This window comes from Phaenicophaeus curvirostris, chromosome 15 (assembly GCF_032191515.1).
Source record: "Phaenicophaeus curvirostris isolate KB17595 chromosome 15, BPBGC_Pcur_1.0, whole genome shotgun sequence".
Lineage (NCBI taxonomy): Eukaryota > Metazoa > Chordata > Aves > Cuculiformes > Cuculidae > Phaenicophaeus > Phaenicophaeus curvirostris.
In genome coordinates, this window is record NC_091406.1 from 1,907,394 (window position 1) to 1,923,892 (window position 16,499).

General features: G+C 43.6%; 1 protein-coding gene across 1 annotated transcript in view; it reads right to left on the reverse strand.

The window, feature by feature from the left end:
- The window catches only part of AFF4 (ALF transcription elongation factor 4), a 45,890-nt gene that overhangs the window by 19,480 nt on the left and 9,911 nt on the right, over nt 1-16,499 (reverse strand). Inside the window, exons 2-7 of the mRNA XM_069869365.1 lie at nt 11,882-12,008; nt 9,759-10,550; nt 8,292-8,336; nt 7,238-7,324; nt 1,804-1,840; nt 313-361 (exon numbers count right to left, since the gene is read on the reverse strand). Coding sequence (XP_069725466.1) covers nt 313-361; nt 1,804-1,840; nt 7,238-7,324; nt 8,292-8,336; nt 9,759-10,550; nt 11,882-12,004 — 1,133 coding nt within the window. The 5' untranslated portion in view covers nt 12,005-12,008. The remainder of the gene's footprint in view (nt 1-312; nt 362-1,803; nt 1,841-7,237; nt 7,325-8,291; nt 8,337-9,758; nt 10,551-11,881; nt 12,009-16,499) is intronic.

Genomic DNA, 16,499 nt, shown 5'->3' on the forward strand with positions numbered 1-16,499 from the left:
ATATTCTCACACCCCCCCAGCTCTGGAATTACAAGGTCCAAACTCTTGCACACCTATCCTGACAACCAACAAGAAAGCAGGAGAACGGAAAGGAAGCACAAGGTATTTGTTACTCATTCCACTGTGCAATATTTGGTCTGTTGTCCCAGAACCCAACTGCTTAAAGACAATCCCCTTTTCCCACCAGTCAAGAAGCATGCTAAGAAGGGCCTGTGCATGAACTGACACATGCTAGTAAAACAAACAGCTATTCTTGAAATATCTTAAAACTAAGGGTATTGTTTGGGAAATGTTTTCTCAGAATCCACTTACGATTTGGATTGATGACCATTGGATGTTTTTGATGAAGGATTATATCGTTCTAGAAGAAAGAAGAAGAAATCACACAATTGAAAACTCATCCAGTCAAATAAATTGCTCCAAAATTGCCACAAGTATACAGTCTGAGACGAGAACAGCTGAGTAGAAAGTAGGAACCAGCTGATGCCAGGTACAGTCTCCCACAGGCTGAAGAAGCAAGTGGATGAGAGACAGAATACCAAACACAGCAAATAACAGTCCAAACAATCCAGAAGATGATTTAATTCCCTGCTGTCTAAACCAATACACACTCAATTTGTTATTAATGGTGTGAAAAACTGGTTTGTTTCCATCAAAATTAACCTATTGCCTTGTACATGCAGGATGCAGGATATATATCGGTCAGTCAAGCCCTGACACGTTTCAGCATCCCCACTTGGCTTTTCAGCAGGACCTCTAGATCCAGAAACCCATTCTTACCATAGGAATACACAAGGATATAATCTGCTTTTCAGTTTGAGAGGTGTGCAGGGGGAGTCCTTCCCTTTTCCTTAAATCTGGCAAACTGCGCGGTTCAACAGAAACAAGTCCTGGGGCTGTTAAAAGTTTCACAGAAAATTCACACAGGAGCTAAAATCCAGCCCCTCTCCACACACCTACAGATCAGTTACTCCTATAACATAAGTTTCTGTTTGGCATTATGGAATTACGCTTTAATTTGTTTCCTTAATTCCCCACTGTATCAGGTGTTCAGACTAAGCTGCTTGTGAATATCTAAGAATAAACCATTCTTCTTTTACTATTTAATCTGTTTAAGCACTTCAAGAGGGAGTCAAATGACTTTCGGAAGGCAACAGCACAAATGTGATTCAGTTTTACCTGGTGCATTACTGGTGTTACATTATTGATTTCAGTAATATTCAAAGCAACAGCACAGTTAGAAATAAAAGTGAATTTTGTCCAAAATCTGAAAATGCATCCTGGGACAAGACATTCGAGGATATTGCTAAGCATGTGAGTTCTTGACTGGCTCTCTCTATTGATTTTAAAATGACAAACTGAAAATGAACAGTGAAACAGTGCAATTTCCCACTGAAATACAAACATAAGCACTATCTTGGTTTCTAGTAAGTCCCCCAGCAGGGATTTGGGTTTTTTAGAAGGTGTTTTGTTTTAGTACTCGGCTATTTTCAATAAGACCAATCAAAGGAGGCATTTTTTTCAAGAATCAGAAATGTGACAAAATAAAACCACATATTCTTTTCCTAGAAGACAGTAACAACTTTGCAGCTCAGTCAGAACTTTCTAGAACTCAGCAGGAAACACAAAAGTAAAAATCAAGCAGTTGCTTTATAGGTCAAAACTTGAGAAAGTACAGGAAATCTTAACTCAGGCTCCATCCTGTAACCAGTCTGGAAAATCTCGTTCTCTAAAAGCATGACGTATGAAGAATACTGAATCACAACAACATGAGACACAGTGCAGGAAGCGGAATGTACTTACTCTGTTCCCCAGTGCCAAAACTGGACTGTTGAGACTCCTAAGGGAATAAAAGATCACAAGTGGTTTTTTCACTGGGAATTTTAACATATCAAAAGTCACGTAATCAAGATATTCTTCCCACTTAAAGGATGGCACCTAGCCTCTAAAAAAGGGAAAAATCTGACAACAGAAGACAAAGAGTGATGGTTCGTCCAGGCCCCTGCTGCTCTCCCCAGAACTCCTCGCTCCTCTGCCTCAGCCCTCCCACTCGCTTGGCTGAACGCAGGGCCACGCGCAGCTGTACTGCGGGATAGCTGCAATCCAGCATCCCCGTGTAACCTCCATAAACCCCATCTTCATGTATGTTTAGCACTGAGAGGAACCATTTAGCATGTTTTTATCTTCTCTACACACAGAAAAGCTTTGTTTATAGCTTTCTGTATTTTTATTCAACCTCTCTGTTTTCCACTTTCAGACACTCAGCATCGTGGTGGACAAGTACTGAGTACAGTAACGACCTGGCAACAAAACAATATCTCAGCTACAAAGGAGCCCAAAAGATGATGAAACTTAAAATCTGAGCAGCTCTGCACCCTCTGGCCCAAACCCTTCCACGAGTCACTGGCAAGCGCTGCCAGGCAGAGCTGGCCAGCGCGTCCTTCCTCCCCGCAAAGGCCAGAGTTTCATGTAATCAGACAATTCACTGTACAGAGGCAACAACGACACGTAACTTCCTCTGACAGATAACAGATCTGTTACCTATACATCCAGCCTTGAAATATGAAGCCTTGCGAATTTTAGCACTTGTATGATCTTCACTATTCCCATTCCAGAAAAAACAATACTATCCCCTAAAACATAGATTATAACTTTCTTTAAAACACTAAATACTGCTTTAACAAACAAATATGCAGACGCCACCGAGTTACTGCAAACCTGCTTCTAGGCTAGAGAGCCATTTTAAAATAGGACCTTCCTGACCTCATTTTAAAATGAGGACAAATGCTGGCCCCAGAAATGAAAACTGAAAATCTTTGACTCAATGCATAGTTAATCAAAAGCTTTATACAGCAAAGCACTCAGATATTTCTAATCGCCCTTAACTTTTTATTTCAGAAGTGAAAGCAGCTGCAATAACTCACTGAACAAGTAGGTTTTCAATAAGGAACTTTCCCTGTGAAGCGTTTCAAATGCCCCTAATCCCCACTAATTGAAAGAAAGGAAGGTACAATAAAAGTAAAATTAACCTAGGTTTACAGTGCAAAGTGGAGATCAAGTTGGAGAGAAGCCTTGTGACTTCAACAGAAAGCAACAGCTACACTTCCTTCAAAAGAAAATCTGATGTCTGTCTCTTACAGACGGTCCAAGGGGGCTGGCATCACTCCCTGATTGCCCTTTCCCACTGTCAGCTTACACTAGATGACAAACTGTAAGTCAAAACAGAAGTGAAGACCACAGTAATCAACCACCGTATCTACAGAGCAATTGCGCTGGGTGAGCCCGAGGTGCGGAACCAGCACCCAACCCAAGTTCTGCAGAAAGCACCTGCCTCATCGCTGCCTTCAACTTCCCATCCAGAGGCACCGCGCAGCCTTTCAGTTCAGTGCATTTTAACGAGGTGCTACATTTAAGTGTGCAACTATTTCCAACTCTCTTGCCACTTACTTTGTTTTTGAATACATATTTCTTTGCGAACCTCAGATTAAAACCAAAAAGCTGTACTTTCAACTCTGAAGTTATTTATAGCAGCATCTTCTCAAGGTCTCCTTCAGAAAGAAGAAGTTAAAAACAACTTAAAGGAAGGAAACCCTTTTAACCAAAGTATAAGAGGCTGCTGATGGTAGATAGTGAAGACACCTTAGCAGGAAGCAAAATCATACTTGGACGCAAAAGCTGTGGAGAGAAGAACACTCGCCAACTGGACAGAGCAGCAGGCAGGTACCACATTCTCATTTGTAGGTCACCAGCTTGGCTGCAGTCCCAGCTGTGGTGAAGGGGACCCATTTGCATCAAATACTTGAAATCTCAGGTCAGATCTCAGTTTTATTTCTCAGAATAAATTTCCTGTATTACAGTGGATCAAGGGCCCTGACTGCTGGTTTCCTCGGAAACTCCAGCACAGGGAGATGCTGAACAAATCTGGAGACAGAATTCACCCTTCAGAGATCCCAGGAGGTCCCTGCACAGAGATCATGGAATGGTTTGGGTTGAAAGGGACCTCAAAGCCCATCCAGTTCCACTCCTGCCATGAGCAGGGATACCTCCCACTGGGTTAGCCCCATCCAACCTGGCTCCGAACCCCTCCAGGGATGGGGCAGCCACCACTGCTCTGGGCAACCTGGGCCAGGGCCTCCCCACCCTCAGGAAACATTTCTCCCTAAGAGACGTACCCTCTTTCAGATTAAAACCGTTACCCCTTGCCCTGTCCCTGCCCTCCCTGATCAAGAACCCCTCCCCAGCTTCCCTGGAGCCCCTTTTGGCACTGGAACCACCTGCTCTAAGTCTCCCCAGAGCCTTCTCTTCTCCAGGGTGAACAACCCCAACTCTCTCAGCCTGTCCTTGTATGGGAAGTGTTCCAGCCCTTGGAACATCTTTGTGGCCTCCTCTGGACTTGCCTGAACAGATCCGTGTCCTTTCTGTGCTGAGGACAGAACAGAAACTGCCAATGTTCCCCTCTTGCTTTGGAACACAAAACTTTCACCCTCTAAGAAACAGTTGGTTTTTTTATTATGTTTTATAAACACGCCTGTGCATTTGGAGCTTTTGACTTTGAGCCCACGGCTTAAAGAAAGTCATCCAGGATAGAATTACAGAGCGTTAGGTCACTGGATAACATTTTTTATCAAGGCTCAGGAATCTACATTTTTTTCCATAGCAGCCATAAAACTTTCCCTGACCTACTTTCATAAAGTTTTATCTTCTGATTCAAAGACTTACTGAAAATTATTAGATATATTTATAGCAAATGTAGGGAGGCCCCAGTCAGGAGCCTGGGTCCCTTCGAACTATTCACTACCTATGCATGGGGAAAATCCTCTGATCCCAACAGTCATAGCCATAACACTGACTGGTCCACCAAAGGGAGCTTAATGTTATGTGTGCAGGCAAAACAGAACAGCCTTCTGCACACAAGAGAAAAGCTGAGAAACACCACAGTATATTCCTTGTAAATAAATCAAGCACAGTATTAAAGAGAATAAGCTTTCCTCCAACAGTACTGCTTGATTAAAGTAAACCGCTGTTTTGTTTTGTTTTCTGAATTCTGCTCTGGGTCCAGGCTGCACAAGCCCGTGGCTCACTAACTCACTGGAATTCTGAGAAGTTCCTGCTGCCAAGAATGACAGAGGGAAGAAGGCAGAGGAAATTATAGGCTTTGGATGCAGAGACAGAAGTTGATGAAGTTCCATGGCTAAGATATGCGGCCACAAAATAAAAAAGCTGGCAGAGAGTGAAAAGACTCAGAGTGGCCATAAATGGAATTTTTTGCAAACTGGGTGAAGAAACGCAATCAAGGTCAATAGGTTCAAGGAGACAAAACCCACCTTTTTTGCTCAAACATCAATAAGACTGTGTAATCTTACGCAGTTTCTCTCTGCATCAGAGACACACAGATCCCTGCAAACTTCTTTCTTCCCAAACTGAGCAAAACACCAGAGAAACACAGAAACAAGCAGTTCTAGAAGCCCCACCAGCCAGTGTGCTCCAAAGCATATGAAGGGAAAACACCTCCCCAGAGGTTCAGGAATAAGTACCCAAAGCAGTGGAATCAGCACCCTTGTTAATAGGAAAGGTGTGGAATTTCTTGCTCTGCTGTAAAAGGCAAGAATTACTTCCAAGTTCACAGTTTAATATAACACAGAAAATAACCTCTGACTAAAAGTAATACAGGCAAGATTAATATTGATCTAAGTCATCATTTCAATGTTAAGAAACTAGACAATTACATTGGCTTCTAGATACACCTTCAGAAGTAACGCTGAGAAGTGCAGAGCATGCTCTACATCTCCAGCTCGCGGGAGAAGCAAGTGTGACACAGCAAGACAGGAACACGGGAGGCAGAGGGCGGTGACAGAACTGCCCACAGCTCTGGGGTAACTGGCCAGCACGAGAACCTGAGCTGCTGAACTACACAATGGTCTGCAGAAGTTCTGTGGTGCACTTACAATGTGGGACCTGCTACCTTTGGCCAAAAGAAGGGGAAGTCAAAGCATTCGCAGAAGACAATTCGGTTTAGACAGATTACATTAGGACCTCAGGGATAAAATCTTCTAAAAACACTTCACCGTCCTGTTTTGGAGTGCAATTTGGATCAAACAGGAAACCAACAGCAGCAAGTCTGGCTCTAGGACAGCAGCCTGGCCAGAAGCATAGTCTTCATTATTGTAAAGGTAATTTTTAAAAGATGAACAGCACAATTTCTTCCCTCTAAAGTTACGCCAAATTGGGCGAGGGGAAGTACCCTAATCCACTTCAGAGATATGGTGAGTCCGGAGAAAAATTACATTGTGAAATTATCTCTTTTCCTGCTAATCAGTAGATAAAGGAAACAAAATATGAATCCTTGAATGAGTCAGCTACTGCAGGCTGAACCTTGCTCGCTGAAGTTGCTACCCACAGCTATCTACCCTGCCTACCATCAGCTTCCAAGGTACCGCAGAGCTGTATTTCAAAGCAAACAATCACCAGTGCCAGTTTGCCTTCAATCTCTGCAGCCGGGGCCGCCAGATCCAGCCTCAGGGGAAGGAGCAGGCAGCCGAGAGCAAGAGAGCTCTGTCCTCAGAGGTGTCAGCTCAAGCAGGTCTCCTGGAAACATGCCCCATGCTGTCAACAGCAGCAAAGAGCGGCTGATTCCTCTTAGAATTAATACTTCAGTAGTTAAGCATACGGGAGGTTAGGAAGGGGATCATTTGGAACAAGTGATCCGAAAATTTCTTTAGCAAAACATCTGGTTTTAAAACTTAACTCTTTTGTAATTGAAAATCTAAGACCTAACAGAACTACTAATGGACCTCACAAGGATGAGGAAAATTCAGTTTATGCAGTTACATTTAAATTTCTTTGCTTTTACTAGCCAGTCTCTGTCGCTTTGCGAGATGGAGGTAAACACACCAAACAAAACATCGCAAAGTGTTTCCCTAATTGGGAAAAAGGCTCAACGGCTTTCTCACGCTTCAGAAGTATCCTGAAGAAGGTCTGAATTTATGAAACAACAATTAAAAAAGAAAGCTATATTACAGACATCTTTGCAGACTGCTGGGCACGTAAACCAGAGGAAAACTGATGATGTTCTCCATAAGGCTACTGCTGACAAATACTGTCGTAAAGCACAACAGAGAGACACCGCACTTAAACAAACACAGAACTACAGAATAAAATTTAAGGGAGTTCCAAATTCCTGATCTTGAATAAGAGTTACCTCTTCCAACAGCATTCCGTATTTGACTACAGCACTGACCTTTGTTGGAAAAGGAAATTTTGATGGTTCAGTTTTGCATGGCGTGTGAATAGCAGTGAGCGGAGGAGGCCAGGAATGGGTCATCTCCTACAACCAGAGCAAAAAAGAAAAGCTATTAACAAAATGAAAGCAGAGATTTCAAATCACAGTCTTGATTCCACTGGTAACCCTGTCTCCCATTTTTCAGTTCACCGTTCATACTTCACTGCGCTTTATATTCATATCTTTATTTCCCAAACGTTCCCAAAATCACAAAGACTTTAGACACAAACCTAAACCTCAAATTGTTACTCATGAGAACAGGTAGTTGAGACACAATAACAAGCAGAGAGATACAAATCAATAAAATCAGTTGGCCTGAGCAAAAACTGCAGCAGAAATCAGAGCCTGATGATTTCAGACTGCGAAGAGCACAAGTAAGGATGCAGGGGCAGAAAGGAGAATCCTAGGAAAGGGAAGCCTATAGAGTTTGGAGGAAAATCAAATGCCTGAAGCTGGAAAGAAAATGCCTTGTATTCTCTGAGAGCATCTCCAAGGACCATGGAGTCCTGAAGGTCAGAGCAAACAGTAAGCCATGGAAATGCTCAAGAGGAAGCTGCCAATTCTTTTGTGACAGTCAACATAAAACCAGAGTATCACATCAGGGCTAAAAAGACTTGAGAAAATAACCTAGGTAGGAGAGAAGAGGAAGTTGTGCCATGGGGTAACAAAACAATCATTATCATCTAAAGAGATATCAAGAGCGTAAGGACTGCATTCTGGTAACAGAAACGGGCAGTTCTGGTTAGGTTCACAAGCAGGTGGCCTAGAGAGCAGGAATGCAGCGAGGAGAACCAGCAGATGATGTGCACCCCCAGCAACCCCAGTGCACAGCTCACACACAGCTCCACTTCCAGTTCTCCCCAGTTCTCCCCAGTTCACCTGTGCTTCAGTGAGTGCAGAGCCCTCCTGTAATGACTGCAGGCAAGTCAATTTAAAAGTCACTGATAACCAGAGTGGTGCCCACCTCCTCAGCAACATTTGTATTTTCAACACAGAAGTTACAGGAACTTACTTTTAGAATTTCATCCACGCAGCTCACATCCCCCGATGCTGATGCCTACAAATCAAAACCCAAGGTTAACATTTCCTAAAGCAAATTTTCCTTAAAAGATCCCAGGGGCTAGAAACAGTTAAAAATAAACTTCAATACTAATCACAATTCATAGGGACTCTGCACAGATAAAAAAAGACTTGCTAATCCTTTTCAGTGATGTAAATTTTAATATCAGGCAGATCCATATCTTTATGGCATGAGTCCCACTCAGTTAACAAAAAGGCAAATACATGGGATCTGTAAAACTGCCACAATAATTGCTTACTTTTCACTTGACAGTTAAAGCGATGATAGGTAGTCATCGATATTAAAATCTTAGAGAGAGAGAGAGAGAGAGAGAGAGAGAGAGAGAGAGAGAGAGGGAGGGAGGGAGGGAGGGAGGGAGGGAGGGAGGAAAGAGAATCCGAGCTCTCAATCATTCCCTGGAAGGAGCCACAGGATAATATCTGAATTCCAATGCCTGACCATGAACGCATAGTAACAACAAACAGCATTCTGAAGTAAAACACCTTATAGCATGAATCCAGAAACAGCAATAGTCATGAAGCTGTGACTCTTCTGCACCCCTGATGGCTACAATCAGCAAGAAGGTTCTCCATATCAGCGTTAGCATGACAAGTCTTCACAAATTAGACAATAACTTATTTTCAGATTTCCTTACCCAAGTACCTTATTTTACTGTTTGCTGAAAACTCAAGAACAACCAGTCTTCTCCAGCTACCACCTCTCCAGCTACCTATTTAACCCAAGCAGTTAAATAAGAGATGCAATGACATTTTATTCCAAGGCACTCTCCTTGTAAGTGAGCTGCAAAGTCTGTGCCCTAACTATTCAAGATTTACCAAACTGCTGAGAGCTGTTAATCCAATGGTATTTTGTACCCAGCACACCTGACACAGGATCTGAACCCTGTGCAATCTGGCTTGTTTCAGGATTGGCTTATTTTCCCTAGGTGAAGGTATAGTAATCACATCTAGTAATTGCTACATACTTCAAAAGAGAATCTGATCTATGCAGATAGCATCACCAGCCTAAGCCAACACGGCTCCCAGAAATGACTACAGATGTATGCAGCTTGTCAAAATATTTGTGAAGATCCTACTATTCATTAACTTCTGACCACAGAAATCCTCTACGAGAATTAGTACTAACTGGGTTCAGTTAGCCCTTTTGAATGCCTCACACTGCTCTTTTCAGTATCCACGGGGAAGAAGCAGAAGGAAAAAATAAATTACTTTTGCACACTCCCCAGGTAAAATGCAAGTCTTCACTGCATAAGTTTAAGGTGCTTTGCGTAACAAAAAAACATCTGGTGTTTACTAAAAAACAAACTTTGGTTACGTAGATTGGGATTTTAAAGAAGCTGCAAAATCCCAGCCCAACGGGACTTACATTTAAGAAGCCAGGAATCAGACAGCAACTTACATCTAGTGGTTGAGAAGGTATTTTCAGCTTGGTTAGATGTGCTTTGCTGCTGGGCTTCAGCTCGTTCACGCTGCTGCTGTGAGTCTGACTACTGTAGTGTTCCGAGGGTAACTTTGGTTCCATGGACTCCTGTCCATCCATTGGCCTGACGTACGCAGTGGGTTTCTGTAACATTGAACTGGACTTGGACATTAGCGAAGGTGGAAAAGACTGATTAGAGTGTTGTCCACTTGAAAAGGAGGGTACACGGGAGGGAGAGTCCCAGTTGGCATCGGGATCCCGGGGAGATTTTGAACGTTGGTGTTCTTTGCTGTGGTGATCATTTCCATGAGATCTCGAATGGCTGGAGCTCAAAGAGGAAACAGCAGATGGTTTTCCAGGGCTGGAAGAACGGGGTTTGGAGTGTTCGGAACCATGCTGGCTTTTTTTGCGGCTGCTGCTGCTACTGTATGAGTCGCGGTCATGCCTCTGGCCACTACTACTAGTGTTATTGCCACCGCCACGCGGACCGCTGTGTCCGCTCTGTAATCCCGAGGACCGTTTCTGAGATTGCGAGGAAGTGCTAGGGGCTGGTCCTACAGGAGTCCATTTGCTGCTCTGATGTGAGCCCGGATTATGTCTCTGATCACCAAAGAAACTTTGGTTCGCTTTTTCATCTGGTGTTGATGGTACGGTTGGTTCAGGAATCCCAACAAGCTTCTGTAGCGATCTTTCTCCTATAAGATCCGTCATTTCATCATAATTACCAAGCATGCTTTGAATACGACTGGACAACTTGTCTTCTTTGCTGGTCTGTGAAAGGAATTATAAGAAACGACGCTTTTAAAAATCACAACTTCACCTCCAGTTACTCAACAAGTACTGCAGCCAATCTCAGTTCCAAGGCTAAGACTGTGGCTAGCCTTCATGTCTATTTTGCCAGTGTTTCCAATTCCCAACTTTAATTCTTAAAGTAGTAATTTACCCCTCTAAAGCATCAGAAAAAGATATACTTCAGCAGCAGGAACAGTTGAAACAGCACTGATCAGTGCTTCAAATAATGCACTGGTGAGCTGGATGCGAGTCAAAATTGTAGATGCCTGCTGTCCCCTTAAAGACCACTTCACTCATAGAAAATATATTAGTCCTAAAAAGTTTTAATTAGCAGTAAAACAAAATCAGCTTAACCTCACCGCTGTATGTAACCTTTAACTGGTATTTATACCAGCATAATTCTGGTTGCCAATAAGGTTATATATAAGAAAATATTCATTCTTATGTAAGTAGTTTCAGCCAGGTATCACCACCCACGCATCCCAACCAGCTTTGGTTAACATCACGCAGGTGGGATTTGGTTATCAAGCAGAGTAAATACTAAGGGGACAGGAATGAAAAAGTCAAACCATCTCAACTTTCCTCCTGCAGGAGGACAGTTTTCAGATGCCATGTTTTATTTCAGGGAAGCCACCTGAAATTGTGATAAGGGAACAGGTTTGCTTTCAAAGTGAGTTTTGAGCTACATAATGAACAACATTTAAGATAGCTCTCCCAGAACTAGGTTGTTTTCCCCAGTTCTGTCCAGCAAATCAAACCCAGAAGGAAAACTAGCACATGCTTAAAGCCATGTGAGATCACAAACACAGGCAACTCCTTCAAAACAAACTAAAAAAATCAGATACAAACAACTGGCATGCTAGTTAAAGCTGATAATTCGGTCATATCAGGCATTTCAGCATTTAAAACTAGCTTCCTATTTAAATGTTCTCTTCTGAACTTACCCAGGTCTGGATTACATTGATTGAAGGTTAAAAAGTTTAGCAACAGCCCAAAGCACCCAAAAAAAGGCAATTTGGCGTGACACAATGGACAGTTTAATTGTTTTGAGTCACTGTAGCAAAAGCAGAAGAAAGCCAAGAAGTTTGATGGTTTTATCCCCTCACTCCTGCCAGCAGCCCTTCCTGTGCCAGCACTAGAAATGGCCAGCAGGGCTGGTTCCTAACTGTCCATCCTTATTCTCAAGCCCTGCTTAAATACTTGGCTGACATAAGAGATGTGCATCTAAAAAGAACGTACATAAAAACAGATAAAATATGAATTTGCATCCACCTATAAAAACGGCATTTGTAAGAAGCGCAAGAACTCACAACTTTGTACGGTTCCGCAAAGAGAGGAGAGTTTGGTGGAAAGGCTTCGTCACCCTGTGGAATTTCTTGATTTCGCCTTTCCCTTTCTTTCATACGCAGCACATTCCGGTCTTCACGGTTCATGTTGCTATGAACAAAAACATCAATCTCTGATCACAGAAGGCAAGGAGGGACACACGCACACACGCCAGCCCCCGTACCTGTGCTGCAAAGGAATGGTTGCAGTTAGGAGCCCCAGCTGACTCTAGCTCCTCGAACTGAAAAGACGTCTGTCTGGTTTAAGACACCTCACGCATACAGAGCCATAAGCCACAACCTACAGCTGGCTCTGAGCAGGGAAAGTTTATGCAGTAATAAAAAATTACAAAAAGCCACAAAGTCCTCAGGCAAGCAACTATTTCAAATCATCTCACCTGGCTGAATCACGTCTCTGTTTCAACCCACGCTGTACATCTCCCATTCATGTCTAAAACACTTTTTTTCCCCCATCTACATCCCCCAAATGTTCCACATTTTTACTCTCTTATCCCCCGACCCGTTCCGTGTCTGACTTGTGCTGTCAGTCTGGTTTTATTTTTGCTGCTGACATGCCTTTATTGGCACCCATTCTCCCACATATTCTAACCTCGAGCTTTGATGTGTTTCCAGGTCTCGCTTCCTCCCAAAAGACACTTCTACCCTACGCAGTAATTTCAGTGAAGCTCTGGCAATACTGCACCTTCTCCCTTAACCATACAGAGCACTACTGCAAAAATGCACGTTAAAAACCAGTCCAACTCCCCTCTGACATGTTTTCCTTTGCAGTTTGGTCTTGCTGCTTAACAAAAATAGAACTAATTGCTGCAACACACACACAAAAGTTGTACAAGACTCCCTTTGAGCTCGATGAGCATGAGGACTTAGAAGAGCGAACAAGCTACAATGATAAATAAGGAGGTACAAATTCTTTTAACATGTGCTGTTCTTCATATCAAGAGATTTATAACTGTGCCTTACTGAGTGGCAAATGGTATGGTAGGGGCTTCCAGGAAAGAAACAGATGTTCCTCCACATAATTTGCAGTTCAAAATTAAAATGTTGCCAGCTTAGAAAATCATTATTTCATGTTGTCAGGCAGCTGCTTGACTATTAAAAAAATAATAAACTTGGTCCAGCATTACTTCAAAAGCCCTGCAGCACCAGCGCTGTGCCCGCCGGAACAAGGTGGCTTCAACCAACACTCAAGTTAAAAAATATTTGCCTTTACACCTTTGCAAGATTTTAGTCCCTTTCTGTAATTCCTTACTCATTTAGCTCTGTTTTGCCCACCACTCCAAAAAAGAGCAAAATGTAAGAGCATGCCAGCACCAAACCAAACCCCCAGCGTAAGTTTAAATCTTTGATGCTTTTAAGGTGATGGGTTGTTGTATTCTGCTGCATTGTGAACAAGGTAGAACATTCGCTCCAACCACCATCATCTTAGACTTTACAAGTCACGGTATGGAGCCACTCCTACCGCAGCTGTCTCCCATGTCACAGAATCATAGAATCATAGAATAACCAGGTTGGAAGAGACCCACCGGATCATCGAGTCCAACCATTCCTATCAAATGGAATCAAACGTCCCACCTCCCACCCTACAGCGCTGGGTGGGGGACAGATCCCAGCTATGGGACATTGGGACTGCACCTGCAGTTTAAAAACAAACCCAACATATCCACATAGCTGATGTTTTACTGGCAACGCTGTGAAAGGGAAGAGGACTTTGGCCAGTCTCTGGATGCAGATGCAGAACTCGCAGCCTGTTCTCACCCCTCTGGAACCACATCAGGCACTCAAGAGCCTGTCCTTGTGCAGGCTCCCTAGCAGCAGCATCGCTCCCTGTCCCAGGCACCGCAGGGCAAACCCATCAAAGGGGAAGGGCAGCCCGAAGAGCTCTCCTTGTGCAGCCATCAGAAAGTGATCCAAACCCACCGCTTTTCAACCAGGCATCCCTGGATCTTCAAAGCATGTTTACAACACCTTGACTTCCTCCAAGGCATCCTCATATAACTCGGGGGCTTTTTTCTATCCGAATCTGTTTCATAAGCAAGAGAAATCAAACAGTTCATTTATCCAGTGCTGGCTAATGGGCTGCGATGAAACACAAATTTTGTTTGACAACATTTGGCCATGAATGATAAAGAGTCTTCAGAGAGCGCCCACAATATTGAGGGCTCCGTGCGGGACACACCCAGCGCGCACAAATTATCGTTTTTAAAAAGGAGGACAAAAAAACAACCTGGAAATGCTGTTTGTAATAAGGAATGATATGTTTTCAGAAAGCATTTAAAAATACTAGGAACTGCCTTAGTGCTGCATTCAGCTCCATCCCAAGGACTGAATTCGGGTATTTTGCTTGTACCCTGCACAGCAAGGAGCATCCAAGGGGTGGTCTGTCCTACTTCTCCCAGCTCACAGGTCAAGCACAGCATCGCTACTAATCCTGCCAGTAAAAGCAGGTACAATCCTCAAATGCTACTGTCAGCTTTTAATACAAATGCACTTGTGTAAGAGCTGTTAAAAAAGGGAGAAATTAAAAACAGCTGCCACACAACAATAAAGTTAACAGAAGCCACCTACACGCAAACCAGGACGCACTCTGGTGTCACCAAGAACTATTAAATAGTGGTCACAGAAAAGCCACTGTGCAGTCTTGACTCCAAGCTTCGTGTTACAGTAAAGAAAAACTAAATGCTAAAAAAAAATTTAAAAATAAAACATTTCCTACTGAACTGATACAGTTTTGCCCAAAAAATTACAAACAATAGGCTTCTCCAGGGTGAGTGTAAAGGATAAGCCCGGCGTTGGAAATAAAGCAGCACCACAACTGAAGTTATTTTCGTGGAGTTTTGTAACACTGAAATAAGGAACAAAACTGAAAACAAGAGTTTACATAGAATTCAAATACTATTCATATGTGTCAGGAAAAAAACACTTCTCAAAAGAACAAAGTATTCTGTTTCATTTCCCTCCCTCGCACCTTTTGCCACACCAGCTCTGGTTGATGCCGTGGGGGATCCTGTGCCCGGGGTGGGTTTTTAGCCGCAAACGGTGTCTGCCAACCCAGGCCGAGGCTGGTTACGCCAGCAGCATTGGGAAATCATAACTCAGTATCAATCACCTGCCGTTGGGCACGCTCAACAGTCGGACCACATATGCAGACATAAGAAAGCTTGAGCTGTTGTGATGGGAAGGAGCTCCTACACAACTCCATCTCTAGAGAGCGATCCCCCTTCCACAGGCTCATCACAAGGTCCGAGTTATCGGTAACACCACACACATACAACTGCACTGGCAGTACAACACAAATAAAACCAGTCAGTCACCATCAATACAAACAGAAATGTTTCTGTGTCTATAATATAAATGTTTGTATTCCCCACTTCCCATCATGGACTCCTTCTGTACACTCAACAGGAGATGATAAAACATCATGAGAGCAGGACGTGAATGCCTCTGCATGCACTGCGAGGGTGGGAGAGCTCCAAGTAATAAATAAAAACCTGAAGTTGGCCGAGGCCAGGTTAACGTTTGACGAGCGCTACCAGGGAGGGCAGAGCTAGCAGCCTGCTGTAGGCACTTCTCCTTCCCACTTGGCTCCGGCACACCGCAGAAATCCCCAAGAGAGCCCTACACGCTTGGGCTTGCTGCTGCTTCTCAGGCAAATGCACACAAATCCCTCACCACCAAGAGCAGAGATAAATTTCACAGCACTTTTTGAAGAGCACGTTGTTAATTCCAGTGTTTCAGTCAAGTGACGATGCAAGTAATAACATCCTGCTCTTTAGTTTTATCTGCCAGATCCCCTTTCATCCCCCAAAGCTGTGTCAGGTCACCCGAGCATCAGCCAGCCAACATCTTGCATGGGAGGAGCCACCCCACCGCAAGGATGAGTGGGAGAATCAGAGTGATCGTTTGTCACTCACAGTAACAACCGAGAAAGGACTCGGGGTCCTTTAGCACCACAGAGGCAAGGACTGAGGTAAAGTGAACATCCCGTAACTGGATTTTAGAAGCCAAATTAAAGAGGAAGCTGCTAACTTCAGCAGTTCTAGTGCAGCTCATTTAAAACCAAGATTTAAGTCCGTTTCTAAAACACACTACTAACACAGCTTAAAATTATTTACATCCAGGAGGAATTTGCAAGAAGGCTTTGATGCAATTTACTCCAGGGATCTTAAAAGATCCAAACCCACCCATTCTTTGGAATGTTGTATTTTTGTGCAAGAAGTATTGAGAGGTCATGAAAATGACTGCTTACCCCTCCTATGATGAACCTTACACAGAAACACAGTTCTCGGCTCTTTTTTCTTCATAAAGAGCAGAGTTGCTCACAGGACACCAGATTCATTTCCTTTTTTGCCCTCTCTCTTCAAGAACGATGGAGAAACAGGGAAGCCCAGGAAGCGTCAGCACAATTCCCTGCTCTCTGCTCCTCTCTCAGTGGACGCAAGCAGCAGAGGAAGGTTCTCCTCCATCTGCTGCCCCTCTACCACAAAGCAACTGCAGGGCAGAGAGCACAGACCCACAGAGGCAGGACCCAGCGTCAGCAGCTCTCGAAGGAACAGACTATCTCCGAGATGGAACGCCGTGATAC